This window comes from Chelonia mydas, chromosome 3 (assembly GCF_015237465.2).
Source record: "Chelonia mydas isolate rCheMyd1 chromosome 3, rCheMyd1.pri.v2, whole genome shotgun sequence".
Taxonomy (NCBI): domain Eukaryota; kingdom Metazoa; phylum Chordata; order Testudines; family Cheloniidae; genus Chelonia; species Chelonia mydas.
The window spans coordinates 105,366,555-105,387,996 of NC_057851.1; the positions used below are offsets into that span (position 1 = coordinate 105,366,555).

The following is a 21,442-nucleotide window of genomic DNA, read 5'->3' on the forward strand; positions in this document are numbered from 1 at the left end:
ACCTACCTCCTAAATAGACATGCTTAGCTAATGGGATAAACATAAAAGAAAAATTAGTCATAATAGCTATAGCTAGCTAGGTTTTGACGGAGAAAAAATATAGTAACACCAAAGTCAGCGTGCTGTCATACCAGTTGCCAACAGCTCTAAAGAGGCATTTCAGCAGCTGGGGAAGCCCCAACTTCGCCTCCCTTATACGAGCCGCAGAAGTATGTGGTAGCAGTATAGGAATAACTACAGTGCATCTATGCCACTTAAGAATACGACACAGAGAACATTTTAGGGCAGTTTTGTGGAAAGTTGCCTTAATGCACAAGAGGATCTAGCTTCTCAGTTTGTTCTGTGTGTTGGAGGTGGGGAAGAAGGACTGGTAAAATTCCTTCCTCCCCTGCAAATTTATGGCTGAAATTTTCCATCTGTTAGCATGGATAATATCACTGTTTCTAATGGCCATAACATTTTCCAGCCCCTGTTTAGATTCAGACACAGCATTGACCCAATGTTGTTTTAAAGAACTAGATAATTCGAATGTCTAATTTTAGGTTAATTCTTGAGAGCATCTTCCAAACTGCTTTTCTGTCTGATTTGGAAGTAGAAGCATGTAAGAGTTCTGGTGAGTGGCAGGAAGGCATAGCCTGCCTAGTAGGTCCTTGCAGATTCAAGGCTTGCCTATTACATTTGGTCTTTCTTTAATTGTAGCATTTTAGTGTTTGCTGAGCAGGAGCATGAACACCTCTGAATATTTCTTCTCTTAGGGGCCAGTCCTGTAATCACTTACATGAATGGGACCTTTGAGGTCAATTAGACTGCTTGCCTGAGTCAGGTTACTCCTGGGGTTAAGCATTTTCAGGATCAGTCCTTTTTTTAAGGAATTCCCCGTAAAAATCTGCAAAGCTACTATATTGTCCTCCTTAAAATTTACTTCTTCCAGGATACCTACAAAGTGCTAGACAATGGCTAGGCAGCTGGTGTGCAATGAGTGCTGTTTATATCATTGCTGATCATAATTACCTTGCTGTTACCTTGTTCTCCCCCATCTGATTGTGTATCCACCTGTTGTCTCTTGACTTATGGTTAGATTGCAAGATCTTCGGGGCAGAGTTTGTCTCAGTTATGTGTGTGCACAGCGCCCAGCACAACCGAGTCCTGATCTATGACTGGACCCCCTAGGCACTACTGTAGTCAAAATAATAAATTTGCCAGTAACTCTGACTAGAAAGAGGAGGGCAGTTTGGAAGAGAAGACTTCCACTTAGATGAGTTTAGGACAAACTTGGCTAATCTAAGAACAAATCCTGTTCCAGGGCTGTGTGTTATGCCTTTATAGCTCTGTATCAAGACAGCAGTTATATTGAACTAACTGAAATGTAAATTAATTGGCCATGAAAGGATTTATAATTAAGCTATGAATTCATTCCTCCTACTAGACAGTTGAAGATACTAGCATAAGCAGGTCTCCTATGTTGCTTCCTGTTTCCAGATAATTTTAAAATGTCAGTCATTTTAGCTTAAAGTTATATTTTTAGAAGCAGGCAAAAAGTAATCCTCTCCTGCTTTAAAATGTAGTATCATAAAGAAATCCTAAAAATTCAGTCGGTAAAATTAAGTGTTTTCTTCAACTCTTGGAACAGTGAATAACTGTGTAGTTTTTATAGGATCCAATCCTGCAACCCTTAGTCAGAAGAACATTGGCTGGATCATCTCCACCCACCCCCAGATCTGCACATGAAGGGGACTCTCTGCACATTGATAGCCCTCTTACCATATGGAAAACGGGGAGGTCATTGTCTCCATAACATCCCCGTCCTTCATCCGGACACCACAGAGGGATTGCTGCATCTCTGGGATCATCTGGAGAGGCTGGAGACTGGGTGGATCAAGAGGCTAAGTACTGGGTGGAAGGGGATGTAAATCTTCTGCCCCCCCCCCCATCCCCCCAACCCTGGGAAACTTAAGCAGAAAAGGCAATGACTTGTGCTTTTATTGTCTTCTCCATAGAGCACCATCACCTCAGCGGCCCTGGAGGCAAGCAGTGACTGGGGGGAAGGTGGCTGGTAGGTCAGCTCCAATGGAGTACACTGCCAGGGAGGGTGGGGGGCAGAACCTCTGTACATATGATCCTGGCCTCTCATTGACCCTGGAGGATACGCCTATTTCGGGAAGGGAGGTTGTCTGTAGTCTGTTTTGCACATCCTGATTTCCTGACAGAACACTGCAAAGAATATCAACACTAGGTTCCTAGTGGAGATTTCCTTCTCCAGTGCTACATCCTGTAGGCTTTTTGATGGTGAGAGATGATTGTGAGAGTAACTGTTTGCACACTTGTCTTTAGACGGAGAAGTGTAGAGTTAGGAACAAAAATTCTGATCTGTTGAAATATTCAGATAGTTTCATATTCACTGATACTCTCATGTGTGCTTGACTGGTTTGTTCATAACAGGAACCTACATAGGATCCATTATAGAGCTCCAGGTGAAATTTGTTGAAGCCCACCATTTAGGTTTTAGTTTATTTTTAAATAAAAATTGTGCAATGGGTGCCCAAAAAAATCTCTGGAAGTATGTATAGAAACGTAAAACATTTTGAATTTTAATTAAAAGTTTTGTAGTGTAAGAAACTCAAACACAACTGTGACGTTCCCCTGGTGTTATCAGGACCATTGATCTGCTAGGTCACTCCAGTCCTTGACTCAGTACCGTTATACAAGGCACTGGTGAGACCTCATCTGGAATAGTGTGTGCAGTTCGGGTCTCCCATGTTTAAGAAGGATGAATTCAAACTGGAACAGGTACAGAGAAGGGCTACTAGGATGATCCGAGGAATGGAAAACCTGTCTTATGAAAGGAGACTCAATGAGCTTGGCTTGTTTAGCCTAACCAAAAGAAGGCTGAGAGGAGATATGATTGCTCTCTATAAATATATCAGAGGGATAAATACCATGAGCTTAAATAATTCTTCTCCCTCCAGTACCAATGTGGACACAAGAACAAATGGATATCAACTGGCCATCAGGAAGTTTAGACTTGAAATTAGACAAAGGTTTCTAACCATCAGAGGAGTGAAGTTCTGGAACAGCCTTCCAAGGGAAGCATTGGGGGCAAACGACATATCTGGCTTCAAGACAAAGCTTGATAAGTTTATGGAGGAGATGATATGATGGGATAGCCTAATTTTGGCAATTAATTGATCTTTGACTACTAGTGGTAGATATGCCCAATGGCCTGTGATGGGATGTTAGATGGCGTGGGATCTGAATTACTACAGAGAATTCTTTCCTGGGTGTCTGGCTGGTGAGTCTTGCCCACATACTCAGGGTTTAGCTGATCGCCATATTTGGGGTCGGGAAGGAATTTTCCCCCAGGGCAGATTGGCAGAGGCCCTAGGGGTTTTTCGCCTTCCTCTGCAGCGTTGGGCACAGGTAACTTGCTGGAGGATCCTCTGCACCTTGAAGTCTTTAAACCACTATCTGAGGACTTCAGTAGCTCAGACATAAGTTAGGGGTTTGTTACAGGAGTTGGTGGGTGAGATTCCATGGCCTGGGTTGTGCAGGAGGTCAGACTAAATGATCATAATGGTCCCTTCTGACCTTAAAGTCTATGATTCTATGACTCTGGGAGCCAGCCTTACCCTTCTCTTCTGCGAGAACCCCCGCTCCTGGGCTGTTCACACACAGCCTCTAGCATGTAAGCAGCTACAGCTATGTGAGTGAGCACTTTTGGCCAGCCGCTGCTTGGACTGTGCAGCTGAATGACATTAGCCAATATCTCCAGTCCCAGACACAACCATAGGAACCTCCATCTTACGTGTCCAGTTATGCCTACTGGATGCTGCAAGCTTATATGAGTTTGTCAATTTAACAAATAAATTGATATGTACCAGGCTTGTTATCCCGAGAGGAGTCTCTGACATGCTTCAGACCAAACGCACTGCTTCAAATAGAGTAAACAAACAAATGTATTAACTACGAAAGATAGACTTTAAGTCAGAGGTGGGCAAACTACAGCCTGCGGGCCACATCCAGCCCGCATGACTGTCCTGCCCAGCCCTTGAGCTCCCGGCCAGGGAGGCTAGCCCCCAGCCCCTCCCCTGCTATCCCCCCTTCCCCGCAGCCTCAGTTCGCTGTGCAGCCAGCGCTCTGGTCAGCAGGGCTGCGAGCTCCTGCCGGGCAGTGCGGTGGTGTGGCTGGCACTGGCTGGGCCGCGTAGCTGCCAATCCTGCTGCTCTGAGTGGCATGGTAAGGGGGCGGGGAGCAGGGGGGTTGGATAAGGGGCAGGGAGTACCAGGAGCAGACAGGGAACAGGGGGAAGTTGGATGGGGCAGAGGTTCTGGGGTCGGTGGTCAGGGGATGGGGAACGGGGGGGGTTGGATAGGCGTGGGAGTCCTAGGGGACCTGTCAGGGGGCAGGGGTGTGGAAAGGGGGCAGGACAGTCAGGGGATAGGGAGCGGGGGCGTTGGATGGGGGTGAGGTTCTGGGGGAGTGGTCTGTGTTCACCTATGCAAATTGGTGAGGATTTTTATCAAGCCTTCCCCAGGAAAGGGGGTGTAGTGCTTGGGGGGATATTTTGGTAGGGGGGAGACGTTTCCAAGTGGGCACTTCCCCTGTTGTTTTTGTTAGACACTTTGGTGGTGGCAGCATAAGGTTCAAGGACAAAAGGTAAAAGTTTGTACCTTGGGGAAGTTTTTAACCTAAGCTGGTAAGAATAAGCTTAGGGGGTCTTTCATGCAGGTCCCCACATCTGTACCCTAGAGTTCAGAGTGGGGAAGGAACCTTGACAGCATTCCAAGCTGATGTTAACACTTTCAGTGCCCTTAAAAACTTAGATGCTTCTCACCATAGGCTGGCTGGTTGCCCTTCAGCCAGGCTCTCCCCTTTGAGCATCGCTTCAGTCGCTTGGTGGTGGTGTCTGTAGATGCAGGTGGAAGACAGAGAAGGCATGGCAAATGTCTCTCCCTTTTATCATGTTCTTTCTTCCCTCTTGGCTTTGCCCCCCTCACTTCAGAGTCAGGTGAGCATTACCTCATCCTAGTCCCAAACTGACCAAGGGAAGGGGGGTGAGTCATTTGAGAGTCCAGCAGATCCTTTGTTGCTGCCTAGGCCAGTGTCCTTTGTTCCTGTGAGGCTGGGTTGGATTTGTCCCATACATGCCCTGATGAGGTGTGAACTGCCCCTCTGCTCCTGGAGAGTTTTGCCTGGGCTTCTGCTCCGGGAGAGTTTTTGCCTGGGCTTGTTTTAAGCCATGAGGACACATTTTCAGCCTCATAACTATATACATGAAATTACAACCTATAACATTACTATAACCTCAATGCTCAGTGCATCATGAGCCTTCCGAAGACACCCAACATGAAAAACTTTGCTTTGGATGCCACACAATCATATTATAAGGATGAACATGGGTGTGCCGGGTGTTCCCCTGAGTTACAATAGAGCGTCACAACAACGTGCTAATACATGGGTTCTCAGCTTGTGGGTCATGACCCACTGGTGGGGGTGGGTGGGTGATGGAGGCTTCAGGGGATTGTAATCACGTTTCCCTTTCCATATTGCTCAAAAGGAGAGGGAGCCCTAGTATGGGAAAATTTAAGAGCCATGGTGCTAGTGCATAAACACCAGAAAGTGAATCTGAACATAAAAAGAAGGTGAAAACTCCCCAGACTAGTTTTACTCTTTATGCTGAGTGATATGCCAAAAAAAAGGTTTAAGTGGTGAAAAAGTGAATTAGCTATTTCAAATACATTATGTTTTCATAATTCAAGCATTATTAGTAATGCAGGGAAAGAACATTGTAATACTTATTTTGACAGGGTCCCTCTAATGTCATTCGCACCGTCATTGAAGCCGAGCAGATTAAGTTTCTCCCTGCCATATGATGTAAAGAAAAGGTCAACAGAGTTATAAAAATGCCTAACAGCTTCTCATAACTGTTTTAATGAGCCTTTTGATATTGTGCTCAAGAGGCCACCCCTCCCGCATCCTAAATATGCTCTTAGAGCACATGTTGCACAGTTTGCTGCTGCTGAAGGTTATTCTTAGAAATAAATGATGAGGGGTGTATCATTTCCCGTCCCCCACCTTTGTTGGTGCCTTAATACAAAAACCTGTGTTTGTAAGAAAATTACAGCATCCTAGATTGCAGTGCCTCTTTGGTGTGCAACTGCAAGCGGGTGCTATTGTGAAGGGGAAAGAAAGAGAACAATGCTGTACAAATGTCACGTCAGTATCTTTTTATGTCTGATTATCACCCCAGGAGTACAGCGATGACTTGTTTTCCAAAAAAGGAATAGATGGCTTTACATGATGTGCTGTGAATGGATGCCTAGGTGAAAGAAATCCTGCAATAAATAAGGTATTTTGTAATACCTAGAGAGGAAAAGAAGTGCCACCAGCTCTTTTATAATATATATATATTTGATCATGCAGTTACACCAGTACCAAGGACTTAAAATAATATAGTACTCAACCTCCACCTTGTTGCTGATCATGATTTTATATACTTGCAGCAAAAGCTGTTATGTGGCATCTCTAACACTGCAGTACCTCCTAACGCTATGCTGGAGTAATGGTTCAGCATTGACTCAGTATGACAAGTGCCAGCTACTGAATCATCACTTCCTGCAGCAACTGGGATTTCTTTGGTCTCTCTCTCAATATACTGACCAGACCTGACCCTGCTTAGCTTGTAGAATCCAATAATATCACAGCCCATGGTGATATGACTACAGACTGAGCTATAAACCTTTTGCCTCCCCAGCTAGCTCTACAGAGACAGGCAGGTTTCTTCTGATGCGTGTTATTCTCACACCCGTTTATGGCACCTCACCAACATGCCAATTTGTTTAATGTACTTTGTTCATATCTGTTTGGCTATAAGCTTGTCATAATACATTTTGGAGGAAATCATGGCGAAGCTCTCAACTACAGAACTATGATAAAAAATAACTAGATGCTGCAGACTGTTCCCCTTTAACTGCAAGTATATATCCTTGTAGAAGTTAAAAAATACCCTTGCTTAGTTTAATTATCTTTAGAGGCATTTGAGTATCTGTTTTTTCTAGGGCTGTCAAGCGATTAAAAAAATTAATCACGATTAATCACACTGTTAATAATAGAATACCATTTATCTAAATATTTTTGATGTTTTCTACATTTTCAAATATATTGATTTAAATTACAACGCAGAATACAAGGTGTACTTTATATTTATTTTTATTACAAATATTTGCTCTCTAAAAAAACAAAAGAAATAGTATTTTTCAATTCACTTAATACAAATACTGAAGTACAATCTCTTTATCATGAAAGTTGAACTTACAAATGTGGAATTATCTACAAAAAAACTTGAATCCAAAAATAAAACAATGTAAAATTTTAGAGCCTGCAAGTCCATTCAGTCCTACTTTTTGTTCAGCCAATCACTCAGACAAACAACTTTGTTTACATTTGTAGGAGATAATGCTGCCCACCTCTCGTTTACATTGTTACCTGAAAGTGAGAACAGGTGTTCTGATGGCACTATTGTAGCCCGTGTCGCAAGATATTTACATGCCAGATGGGCTAAAGATTCATATGTCCCTTCATGCTTCCACCACTATTCCAGTGGACATGTGCCCATGCTGACGACAGGTTCTGTTCAACAACTATCCAAAGCAGTGCCGACCAATGCATGCTCATTTTCATTATCTGAGTGAGATGCCACCAGCAGAAGGTTGATTTTCTTTTTTGGTGGTTCAGGTTCTGTAGTTTCCGCATTGGAGTGTTGCTCTTTAGAGTTCTGAAAGCATGCTCCACACCTCATCCCTCAGATTTTGGAAGGCACTTCTGATTCTTAAACCTTGGGTCGAGTGCTGTAGCTATCTTTAGAAATCTCACTTTGGTACCTTCTTTGCATTTTGTGAAATCTGCAGTGAAAGTGTCCTTAAAATGAACAACATGTGCTGGGTCATCATCCGAGACTGCTATAACATGAAATATATGGCAGAATATAGGTAAAACAGAGCAGGGGACATACAGTTCTCCCCCCAGGAGTTCAGTCACAAATTTAATTACCACATTTTTTTAACAAGCGTCATCAGCACGGAAGCATGTCCTCTGGAATGGTGGCTGAAGCATGAAGGGGCATACGAATCTTTAGCATATCTGGCATGTAAATACCTTGCAATGCTGGCTACAAAAGTCCCATGTAAATGTCTGTTCTCACTTTCTGGTGACATTATAAATAAGAAGAGGGCAGCATGATCTCCTGTAAATGTAAACAAACTTGTTTGTCTCAGCGATTGGCTGAACAAGAAGTAGGACTGAGTGAACTTATAGGCTCTAAACTTTTACATTGTTTTGTTTTTGAGTGTAGTTATGTAACAGAGATCTACATTTGTAAGTTGCACTTTCACAACAAAAAAATGGTATGAGGTTAATTGTATGAGGTGAACTGAAAAATACTATTTTTTTTGTTTATCATTTTTACAGTGCAAATATTTGTAATAAAAATAATATACAATTTGATTCCAATTACAACACAGAATGCAATATATGTCAAAATGTAGAAAAACACCCAAAATATTTAATAAATTTCAACTGGTATTCTGTTGTTTAACAGTACGATTAAAACAGCGATTAATTTTTTTAATCGTTATTAATTTTTTTGAGTTAATTGCCTGAGTTAACTGCGATTAATTGACAGCCCTAGTTCTTTCTGATTGCTTTAGAAATATTTAAACTCACAATGAAATTCATCCAGGTGTACAAGGATCTCTATTCCTCGGGCCAAGAACTTAGCAGGATTCAAAAAAGGCATTAAACTCTTAGATGACTAAGAAGAATACCCAGAGTTACAACAGTACTCCCCTCCCATGAACAAGTGTTTGGGAAGATATATAAACTCCTCATGTTTTAATGGTTAAGCCAACCTCTGACTACTGGGGGTTAGGAGGAAACATTCCTTGTGGGTGGGTTATTCCATAATTGCCTACTTTCCTCTGAGGCGACTGGTACTGGCCATTGCTGGAGACATTATGCTGAACTGGTATGGTAGTTCCTACATTCCTAAGCAACCTGGTGCTACTGCTGCAGACAGGATGTTGGCCTCACATCCCCTGTGTTTTCTAAAAGGGTCTTCCTGTTGATGCTACCTAGGCTAACATGCCTGAGGGTGAGGGCTTGATCACAACTATATCAGTCCAGTGACCTGACTCTCAGCCCAAATGGTTTGAAGGAGCAATGAGTGCAGTTTTATAGAAGCCCATGGGCTGACACAGTAGTAACCCTGCACCTGAAGTGATTAAGTGTATCTCTCCCATCTCTAATTGGGATATCTATATGTCTGCTCAGTAACAGTAATTGGGTTGAAGCACCACAAATAAAAGTTCTTTAAAATTATTGGGAATTATAGCATTGGACAGTGTCCTTTTTTAAGCTGTGGTTTGGTTCATCCATTTTGCTATGCCCAGATATCACTGGACATAGAACAGCACATAATGGTTATCCAGTTTTTTGTAATGATTCATTTCACTTTTTAATCTGCAATGGAGAACACAAAAGCCAGCACCATTCAGCAAAGAGTACAAATGTTGGGATGCAAGGAGAGAGACAACTGAGCAACAGGCTTTGGGGGGATTTGCATCTTTAGTTCTCCCAGTTTAGTATTGCCTGTAAAATGTCTTTAATATACTATTTTTCATTTTCCCATCTTATGAATTAAGTCAGTAAATGCTTTTTTTTTAAAGTAATAAAGTTTGTCTAGCAAAATTTATACTTTAGTAGTGGATGAGAGGCCTTGCTGTTCATGTGTGGCAGTTGTCAAGTAATCCACTATCTGTGTGGTCTCCCTCATACAACCAATGAAACTGTTGCATGCAAATTAGCTGTAGGGTAAGGGCAGTGACTGGTTGATTTATCCCTGATATCACAATGGTCTAGCATGCCTCACTGTAGCTGAAAGCCTGTGCTGTTGCACAGCTGTAATTCATCTGTCAAAATTGGATCATAACAGACTGTGAATCCCAGTGATGATTGAACCTGGTGATATTCTGAACGAAAAGTGCTTTCAACCATGCTTGTAATTGTTTCTGTCACTTCATACTGACCCAACCGACATTCTAAGCTTCAGAGTGACACACAGAGTGACAATCCTAGAATGTTATTTTATAACTAACCTCATATTGCTCATCGTTACATTACCCTCCAGAACTGTTAACAATTGTTCCTCTATTTTCCTTGGGATGGAGATAGACTTACACACAGTAATTATCAGGATCCCTCTTCTTTCAATATTCTCATTACAACAGGGAAGGATTGAGAAAGATGAATGCTAACAAACACTACAAATACCTCCCTCTCTTCTGTGTCAAGTCTTCCTTCTCACCCTCCCATTTAACACAAATAAAAGTTCATGCCCCTTGTACATTTCCCATCCCTCACACATGCTCTTCTCTATATTTTAAAGCCAAGGATGGAAGCCTGGCCTCACTAAAGTCAATGGGACTAGGATTGTACCCTGAGTCCTCGGGACAAGATTATGTTGTCTTCCCTTTGTTTTTCTCTCCTGATAGGTAATTCCACTGTTAGTGCCATGTATTTTTCCTGCTACTGTCTGCTTTGTTTTATGCCTAACATTAATGTACATTTCCTTCTTTTACCAAAAGTGAGGTCATAAAACATGGGAGATGAACCTGCAGACCAAACAGAGGGGAAAGTGGAGGGCAAAAAGGCAAGACTATAGTCCCAATATTGTGGATAGGGTAAAATGTATTTTTATGTAAATATATGAAATATATTCCTGTAATTCAGTGGTAAAAGCCTGACAAAACAGTCCAGTATTTCAGTCCGTTAAGGATGGAAGGGGCTGTAAGGACTATGGAGTCAGGCCATTTTCATAGATTCATGGAGTTTGAAGCCAGAAAGGACCATTAGATCGTCTGACCTCCTATATATCACAACCATTACATTTCACCCAGTTACCCCTGTATTGACCCCAGTAACTTGTAATTGCGTAAAGAATAACTTTGTGTTTGGCTACAGCATATCTTGATTTGAATACATCAAAGGATGGAGAATCTATCACATGGCTTGGTAGTTTGTTCCTGTGGTTAATCACCTCATTGTTAAACATGTGTCTCATTTCTAGTTTGAATTTGTCTGGCTTCAGCTTCCAGCTATTTGTTCTTGTTACAATTTTCTCTGCAAGATTTAAGTTCCCTTTACTACCTGGTGTTTTCTCCTTATAACTTTAAATATATGATCACTTTATATATTTAAAATGCTTTTCTATAAGCTGAAACTTTTTTTGTACTAGCTATCCTCATCTGTCAGACTGCTCATCAAACACTGGTGAAGAGGTGCCAGTATGCCAGTCACAGCTCAACAGAGCCAGACATTTCTGATACAAATCCAGATCCAAAATTTTCATAAAGTTTGGGTTTGTTTGGATCCAGGGTTTTGGTTTTGTCTGTTTTATATAATTGTATGTGGCCAGATACATCTGGTGAAACAAAGATTGCAGGGTTTTGTTTCAGGCTCATCTCTGTTTTCATTGGGAAAATCGTGTTTTAATGCACTTGTTTGTAATGTTTAATCTATCTTTAGTACAAGGCAGGAGAAAGCATCTTATTTTTGAGTATGTTACCTATTTTGATGTGCTAGACATGTAAATGATATATTGTGTTTGTACAATGAGGAACTGGACAGCCAGACATACATTAGCGCTACCCAGGATCTTGTAGTCTTTCTTATTGGCCATGTACCCTTTTTGTGTTAAGAAGAGAAGCTGTACCATATTAATTAACTGTTTTGTTTGTTTGGCCAAGACCCAGCCCTATTTTCTCAATGGCCATTTGCTTTTCCAAGATATTTGTCTCCTTTCTTTACATAATGATTTTACAAGAGTGACTCCAGATGCCTATAAGAATCTGAAAGGAAGAAGAATTTTGTTTCTTCAAGAAAAATACTTTAAAGTTTATGTCAAATTTGTGAGGGAAACCTGTGATAGTTGCTACTTAAGGGATCAGTCACGCAAGCCCTCCATGTGCAGAGCTCCCGCTGGAGTCTGTGGGAGTTACATAAATAAAGGACTTTCAGAGCTAGACCTTTAGTGTCAGACAGCATTGTGTGAACACGACAGCGTTGTGGGCATTCTCTATCCATTGCTCTGCATGGTATGTTCAATTGACAGGAATGGCTGGTTATTTAAAAAGATGCACCTTAGTGTAGATTAGACTTCTGGCATTTTTGACCACTGTGTCAATTAAACCTTGCTCTGAGTTGACTGAAATGTGCTCTGGAGGCTGCCAGCTTGCTAGTAACCCCCAAATGCTCTGAGGAGGTTTAAATGACACCGTAGTAGAAACGTCAGAAGCCACCACGTCTACACTCAAATTAAAGACTTGCAGCAGGCACATGCCACGGGCTCACAGGGCTTGGGCTAAGGAACTGTTTAACTGTAGTGTAGATGTTCAGGCTCATGCTGGAGCCCAGGCTCTAGGACCTTGCAAGGTGGGAGGGTCCCAGAGTTTGGGCTGCAGCCTGAGCTCTTGTCCACACCACAATTAAACAGCCCTTAGCCCAAACTCAATGAGCCCAAGTCCACTGGCATGGGCCTGTCATGGGTTTTTAATTGCTGTGTAGACATACCCTTTCAGTTCTCTGGCTCTCACCAGTGCATCACACTTGGTGGTAGTATGAGTGGACAGTTTTTGCTAAAATTCCCCAGTTTAGACGGTGACCAAATATTTATATGTAATCCTCCTCAGTGTGTGCACTAAAGTTTTACAGCGCTAAGTACGCAAATGTGCACATACAAAGCTACCGGACATAGTAACAGAACATTATTTTCTAAAAAGAGAAGAAGAGAAGAGTTGCGTTCAAGAACCCTTTTCTGCATGCACCGCAGTTTCACAATTCTTCCTGGTGTAATTGTGGGGTTTGCTCCTGTGGCAGTTAGCTTGCCTATATACCACAATGTATGTCTGAGATGAAAACTGAGCACCTCTCATATTCCTTTCTAGATCTGAGTTTATTAAAAGTCATAATTCAGAATTAATTTAGAGTTTCCTTAAGCAACACTGCATTTAAAAAGGTTATTCTTGCCTACATCTTTGCTTATCTCCTGCTGTGTCTTTCCCCATGCTACACTCAAGCTTTTTCTTGACCTCTCCTTATGTCTCTGTTTTCCACCCCCACTGTCTTCATGCCATCTTTCTTGTCACCTTCTCCATTTTGACAGTCCCCCGATTTTAACATATGCCAAGCCCTTTCCTGTTCCTCTGAAAATCCTTCTGTTCTGTGAAGCTCCCGACCTACAAACACCACACATTGCTAAATGGGTTCAGTTTTCCTTTCATGTCATTTTTACATCTTTCTAAATCTGATGACTTCAGTGGTGTTACTCCTGGTCCTCCAATGAGAGAGCAGAATCAGGCCCTGTGTACTTGTTCATGCTTTTAGATTAAACACTTTCTTGCAAGGACTCTGTTCTCTGTTTAGCACATTATATACTGCAAAGCATCCTGTGTGCTTACAGCATTATATAAATAATCATTTCAGGCTGATTCATGGCTTAGCCCCGAGCAAAGATCAGCACATTGTTGTGCTGCCCCTTAGCCAGCCACCAGTATAAGGTGGAGAGTAGCAGCCCTGCTTCCCTTGTGTTGTGCTGTGACATGGGTAGCTGTTGCAGAGGTTTAAGGGAAAAAATGCTGAGCTCTCAAGCCTGATCCAGTGAAGCACTTAAGTATGTGTTTAGCTTTACCCACTGGGACTACTCGTGCACTTCCAGTTAAACACTTGCTTAAGTACTTCATTGGATCGGGGCAGAGTGACCAGCCTCTTGCAAGAATGAGCCCAGAAGGAATGGCTTTCATACACGTAAGGCCTCGTGAATACAGAAGAAGATAGGGGAAATTATTAATAACAACCTTGCATTTATATAGATATTACCATTCAAGGATGTCAAAGTGATTTATAAACATTAATTAAGACTCAAAATACCATTGTGAGGTAAGTGGCTATCCCCATTTTACAGGCAGAGAAAGTGAGGCACAGAAGGTTAAATGATTTACCCAAAGGTGATGACACAGGAAAACTGTTCTGATTCCTGTGTTTTCAGAGCATCCTTTTATCCGTGGAATCATGCCATCTCTGGCAGGGAAGGGAAGGGAAGGAAAATTCCTTAGAATGAATATGTTTTATGGAACACCACAATTCCCATGCGATCACAAAAACTATCCTGGGAATTGAAAGATGCTTTACAGAATTACTTGAAATTGTATATTTAGAACGTTGAGGTTAGCTAAAAACCCCACAGCATCTAAAACCAAATACAGCTTCTCCCAGAGACATTTACATTAAAGCTTCTGCTTGGGAAGAAACAGAAACAGTGAAATGAAGTGCTGTTCTTTACCAGAAATTGTTTTTAAAATATCAAATCCTTTATAATGATATATTTACACTGAGTCATTGTTTACATTTTCTACATGTGTGTTTAGGCTTATTTTTCATTATTGGTTATACTTGCTGAAGCTGTAATTGATTATTTGGGTTCAATTATTCAGTCTTAACTTTTAGTGGGAGCTGTGGTTTATTTACCCTTTTTCTCTCTGTTTACTCACTTAGTTCCCAAGCCCACAATGTGCAATACTTGGGTGAACTGGGCCCACTTGACTTTACTGGGACTCCACATAGGCGCAGCAGCCCACCTACACATTATACATTGCAGGTTTGAGATTTAGGGTCCTATTCTGCAAAATACTTACCTCTGGGTGTCATGTTTATGATCATAAATCATAGCTTTGACTATCTGTCTATATTATGGCCCTCATCACCGTAGTTCCTGTGCACAGTTTTTAATGTATTTATCCTCACAGGACCCCTGCAACATAGGGAAGTGCTTATTATCCCCATTTCACAGATGGGGAACTAAGGCACAGAGAGGCTGAGGGATTTGCCTGAGATCACACAGGGAATCTGTGGTGGAACAGGGATGTGAGCCCAGGACTCCACTGGACCACCTTGCCGCTCAGTGACTACAATGGTACAATTCACAGCATTAAGTTTAGGGACTGATCCTGCCCTAGTTGAAATCCATGAGTGCTTTGCTATCGATTTCAATGGGTACAGTGTCAGACCCATACTAAATAATTATATCTGGCACTTATATAGTGCTTTTCATCAGCTATGAAGAAGAAGAGCAAAATAAGTTAAATCAAAGTAAGTGAAGTAGATGAGAAAATTCTGAAAAGAATCGCAGCATCCCCTTTAATCATTTTGTGTCTTTCTCTCATACTAAAGGCGTGTGTACAGATCACCACTGGATTAAGCAGCCCTGTTTACTGACCAAATCTTAACACTGTAGTGTGGCCTCACGGACAGCAAGGGTTTGGATTCAGTGTTTGTCATACCACTGTAGTACTGTTTGTTATTTGCTTGAATGAAAAAAAAGTGGATTTATTCTATCCCTAATTTCAAATTATTATTAATTATTATTTATTTTAAAGTAAAGCAGAAAAAGGAATGAAATTCAGTAGAGCTGGCTGAAAGTTTTTCAAATTTCATAATTCTGAGGTTTCAAAATTTGGGAAAATTTTGAAAAAAATACCACTTTTTATACTTTTCAACCAACAATAGAGATGTCAGTAGAAAATTAAAGTTAAAATTGATAGTTAAAGCTTAGTAGTTTTGGCAGCCAAACCATAAGTGAGATGTCGCTCTGATGCTGTAATGTAATAGTTGCATCTGCTCATGGGTTTTCATTAAGAAGTAACATGTAGCAGCATATGCTAATCAACATATGTACCTTCTCTGGTTCTGTAACTTTTATTTTTTCTTCTCTAGAAGTTTTTTTAACTTTGGCCTAGAAGAAGAGATTCACACTTTATGTTAAGGATTCATTTATAAATACTCGATAAGTTATTACTTGGTTAATCATTTGTTAGTGATTATTATAGAGTCCAACAGGTGAATAGGTTGCTTACTACCATGGCTTATAATGATATATAACACCTTGTACTGATGTGTTTTTCACCTTCTATCACACATACTACTGCAACATGCTTATGACATCTGTCATTGAGAGGCTCTTTATAAACAATTTATAAATAGAACTTCAGTATAAAGTGTGACATATTTCTAATCTTTTGCCTCTCCTTAGCCCTCCAAGCTTTTCCTTTCTACAATACAGGATGTAACCAACATGCCCTAGATACTCTCCATTTTTGCTGATGACATTCACTCTCAGCAGTTGATTCTCTCTCGCCACCCCCAATCAGTTCAAATAGATCAGGGCTCTAAGCATTTTTGTATTTAAAAAGGCCGGGGGGGGGGGGGATAATTACAGAGATGTATATTGCTGCTCCTATAATACACTCATTGGTGGTGAGCAGACTCTTATATCAGTAAAAAATATAAAAACATTCAGTTTTCTATACAATACTGCTGAGGATTCTGGTAGCACACAGAATTATTTAAATGAAAGAGAAACTAGGAGAAAAAATAATACTGTGTGGCATTTATGTAGTTTCATGACTAGATAGCAATATCTTTTCATATAGGACTCTAATGAACTTCACAAAAGTGAGTAAATAGGATTATCTCCCTCATACAAATGAGGAAACTGAGGTAAAGGTTGTTGCTTCCCTCCAGTCAGATGGCAGGTCTGTGGAAGAGTTGGGAATAGAACCCAGTCCCCTGAGGCCTATCCCCATATTGAATCAATTCAATCTTAGCTGGCAGGAGAAAGATCTTTGTGTGAACATAAAAATATGTATTATTTGTAAGAGAACTGATAATATAGAAAAGGGAAATGTTTAAAAATCCAATTCCACTAAAATTATTTTACATGATCATGGAAAAATCTTGGGCATCAGAATCTCAGATGGTATGGAAAGTCTAGCAGAAATGTCTGTAGTTGGCTTTTCATTTCTACCTATGACAATCAGTTTTTGTTGGGCCTGATTCTGCTGACATCTAATGACAGTTATGCCCTTGACTAATAGGATCTGACCCTTTAGTTACTTTTAGTCTGCAAACGGTAATATAATAATTAATGTCTCAAATGGATGAATTGCTTGTCTGCGTATGCCTATTGATACAGCTATAAATGCATTTCTGGTAAACAATATGGAACATCAGACATAGAAGTTGTAGGATTTAATGCATAGCCAGAGTTAATGACTGCAGCAAATATAACATCTTTTAGGGATACATTTTTCTCAAAGCTAAAACACCTGAGGAAAAAGGCTGCCTTTCCCCATCCTCCCCCCTCCCAGAATCAAAACTTTTGCCATTTATAATGTAGGCTCATTGCACTCTGTTATCTACATCTTTTTCTTTAGAGTTTTGCCTCCCCACCTTTTAACACTTCCTCATTAAAACAACATTTCTTCTACTTTGCAAAAATGTGTATTCAGTATTCCATAGTTGGAGGGGGTTTTTTGTTTTCTCCCCAGGAGAGGTGAAAATCCTGGGGGAATTCAAGTATCCACTTGATAGGCTCACACAGTCTTAATCAGCCTATAATGGAGCTAATGGCTGTTTGTCATCCTTGGAGATATAAATTTCCTGGTGGTGTCTACTGCAGTCAGTGCATGAAGTATGCTCTGACTGCCAGCAAGGTCTAATAATCAGGAGAAGGGCAGTGAGCTTCATTAGAGAGAAAAAGAGCAGCACCGGCTGCTTTTCTATAGAACTCTGCTTCTTGAAGCAGGCGGGCGCAGAAAAAATGGATAACGCTGGTAAGTGAAAGAAAACAGATCTTAATTCTTAGCTGATCTAAGGCTTCATTTGTATCCTGTCTCATTTGCTGTAGGATGTTTGCTATTCTGCTATTTGCAGTTCTGCTATTAAAAATGATATGTTTATTAAACTGAATTTCTATTGTGTAAAATGTAATATACTCATTTAACCCTTTAATAGTCTGCTGAAGTTTGGGGGTTTTGGAAATGTGAATATAAACTGTAATTGAAAATTTATCTTTTAAGGACTTCAGTATTATTTCAGAATCTGTCTGCAGGAAGTGTGGACTTTAATCTCTTTATACCACAGTAGAGGAGGGAAAAATGCATACAGTTAACTAGAAAAATATCTGACAGATGGCAAAAGGTCTGTATAAGTAATTAACAGAGCAAACTGAAAGAGCATTAACATTCATACTCATCACATGTATTTATTTTAAGATGTTTTTTCTTTTATGTAAAAACACTGTGCTCTCTAATCAATTAGAAGATAAAACATTGAATACATTTGCACTTTTTTCTCTTTCCTTTGATGTTTCATCTTTAGAGCATGCATTTTAATGCCAAATAATGCATCTCAGGGTTTCTAAGGAGGTAAACATAATAATAGCTTTACTTATTCTTACAAATACAGTATTTGCATTTCACTTTTTGATGGTTATATAGATCAGTGCAAAAAGACAACTCTTTGTGATGAACATTTCACGTATTGCTTTAACTGCAATGCAACTTGCACATGTCTGTTGCTCATTGTTTTATTGTACCAGCAAAAAATAAAGTAAGGTACAGAATTATCTGTGGATTCATTGCCATTGCACCTGGTTTAAATCATTTGGTTTGCTCAGTACTTAAAAAGATGACTCGCTATATACTGGGTATATACACCCTTTTATATAGTACAATTGAAAGAAGATACTACAAGATGATACTCCTATATTTTATTTTTATAATAAGAGTGTACTTTTGTTTGTGCCTTTAAGCTGTAGTGGCCAAATCCATCTCTCATGTACCTTGATTGATTTTGTGGATAAGCAGGTTAGAAAATCTTGCTTTGATTTCTGTGAAATCCTGTTCTTAAGATAAACAAAAAATACTACCAGAGATTAAGGTGTTAGTACTACTGACAATGTATGGTCAGTTATAGTACCAGTGAATTCCTAAACTGATGTGGTGCAAGTTTAACATTAGCTTTTATGAAAAAAGATATATGAGAGATTTGGGGGCACTCTTTGCACTCCCCATGTTGGCTGTCTTTTTAAGTATACTCAATAGATCTGGAATAAAAGACAATGACACATGCTTGATATTCCATGACTAGGCAGAGTTTTCCAGTCAGGTGAGAGGATTCCCTTATTACAGTATAAAATGCCTGTAAGTGAGAGATACCACAAACTGCTAATTCCTCCTGCTCTTAAACTCTCCACTATCAACAATCATTATTATTGAAATCCTGACAGAGCTATCACTTTAATCCATCTGTAAGAGCCTTTTCTAGAATGATTCATACTTATTTTAAGTATGGGGCAGAGGAGAGAGGCTAATATCTGAAAACCATCAAAACAGTTTTTCCTGTATTGTTTCCTTTTTGCCTTAGGAAGGTTTCAAATTCTGAGTCCTCATTGCTTTGCAACCAGCAGCATTTTGGAATTAAAAATAAATAGGATATTGCTCTCTGCATAACTTTAACCAGCCAGTGTCCGTATGTTCCATATTGCTGATATCATCAACAATCCCCAAAAACATGACTGGTAATCTCTCTCTTTCAGAAATGTAGACAGATAAACTGTATGTTTGTACCTTTGAATGGTGAATTAAGAATTAGATAAAAACATCAAACAAAATATTGTGAAGAGCCTCACTGTAATGGGTAAGGCCCTAATTCTGCTTCCATTGCAGTCAATAGCAAAACTCTCATTGACTTCAGTTGTGTAGAACTGAGCCTTAAATGAGCTTCAGTTACACTTGTGAACTAGGGACCTTTTCCAGGAATATGTGTCTGCTTGAACATGTAAATGTATAATAGCTTTCAAAGGCGCCAAAAGAGCTGTGCACCCAATGCTTATTGTCAACAACATTTGGGCGTCCTTTTGAAAACCCTCTTCAGCCTATATCTCAGATATTTAACTTCTGAGTATAATTGCTGATACAACTGTAAGGTCTAAAATATCTGTAAACTAAAATGCCTAATTAACTTGTACTTTGGTAGTTTTTCATTTTATATATAAACAAGATAATGATAGAGACACATTGGGTACCTGCCTGAATATTTCCTGAGTCGATGCTATTTCTGGCATTATAGAATTATAGAGTCTTATGCACAGCTGCTGGTTTTAACCATTGAGTGCTGGAAATACCAATTTGGTTATCAATGTCAGTGAATCAGGCCTTTTGTTATCAAATTCATCCTTCTGCCAAATAGCCTTTCAGAGTCAGACTATGGATAATTGTTCCAACTACTGCTCTGCATAACAGACATATAGCTCTGTAATTTATCAGTCAAACAGTGTGCTAACACCAGAATAATGTGCTAGGCAAATCTGGTTTTGAAGATGGCCACTGTTGTCTTTGGGTCAGCTGTATGCACTTTTTGCTGTTTCAGTCCATCCTATGTTGTAGATTTAAGAAACAATGCTCTTGTGAAAAGTGTCCATCTTTCAGTTTCATGTTAGAGCTTACATTCTTGCTCTCAGTTAGTGAGACAGCTCTGCATAATTGTTGTCTTCTGTATTCTTTTAAAAGCCTTTCCTGGAATAACAATAAAATATTCATTAAATAGTGTATGGAGTGTCAGGGTAGTTCCAGCAATGTTTGGCACCTGTTTTGGTAATAGTAGTTGTTTCTGTAGTTATAGCTGGAGGCATTCAGTGGTGTTTTCTTTTGAATTACAGCTACCCATGTATATGTTTCAAAAGGCGATATAATAGCTATCTCTCTTCTCCCTTCCTGCAGCCAATCCTAGGGCATGTAAATTGTAGTCATCATGGCGCCTGTGTTGCTTACTTGGTGGCTGGGGTCAGGAATGGTGGCAATAAAGCACATTTTAAAGAAATAAAAAGATGGACGACTTACAGAGAAAAAACTGACAGTAGACTAATGGGGAGGTTATAAAAACAGCAGGAGTAATGTGATAGCAGGAGGAGAGAGGCTGAGGAAACACAGTAATTCTTGGACTTTCTTTAAAAATATGTAAGACCAGCCTTATCTCTTCCCCTGCAGGTGTTAAACGGTTATATTATTCCTGGATAGGAACCCTACAGCAAAGCAGACAAGTAGCACTCAAGCAATATTCTCACTTGCATTAGACCGTTGGCTGCCACTTTAGCCAGAAATGTTGAAAGTTCTTGAGGTATTTATATTGGGATGAGTGACTACATAGCGCCCTATGTGGGTAGCTACAACAGAGGGGCCCTGCCTTGCATTAAATTGTTTCTTTTAAAGGAAATACAAGACATGTACACTGAATGCCATATCATTTTTGAGGACTGTCTAACTGAACATGAGATTCAATATTTCACCAGCGGTAAACATTTTAAAGTTCTTGTAGAAAAGTGATCTTTAATGACTATTTATGGAAATCCTGAAATAGTGTTGCAGACTTGGTTTAAAGCATTAATTTTAATCTGTTTTTCCAATATACCCCCTACTGTAAAGAGGAAGGCTGAGAGTAAAGACTAGAAATTTGCCAAACATAATTCATTTTGCTTTTGATGCGTTTGTTAATTTAT

At 40.1% G+C, this 21,442-nt stretch overlaps 1 protein-coding gene across 4 annotated transcripts in view; it reads left to right on the plus strand.

The window, feature by feature from the left end:
* The window catches only part of PHACTR2 (phosphatase and actin regulator 2), a 228,110-nt gene that overhangs the window by 27,152 nt on the left and 179,516 nt on the right, over positions 1 to 21,442 (plus strand). Inside the window, exon 1 of one of the 4 annotated variants that reach the window (XM_037894917.2) lies at positions 17,571 to 17,717. The exons of 2 other annotated variants lie outside the window; for them this stretch is intronic. In XM_037894917.2, coding sequence (XP_037750845.1) covers positions 17,705 to 17,717 — 13 coding nt within the window. In that variant the 5' untranslated portion in view covers positions 17,571 to 17,704. Of the gene's footprint in view, positions 1 to 17,570; positions 17,718 to 21,442 lie in introns of those variants that run through there. One more of the 4 variants, XM_043543076.1, reaches the window with a different exon arrangement.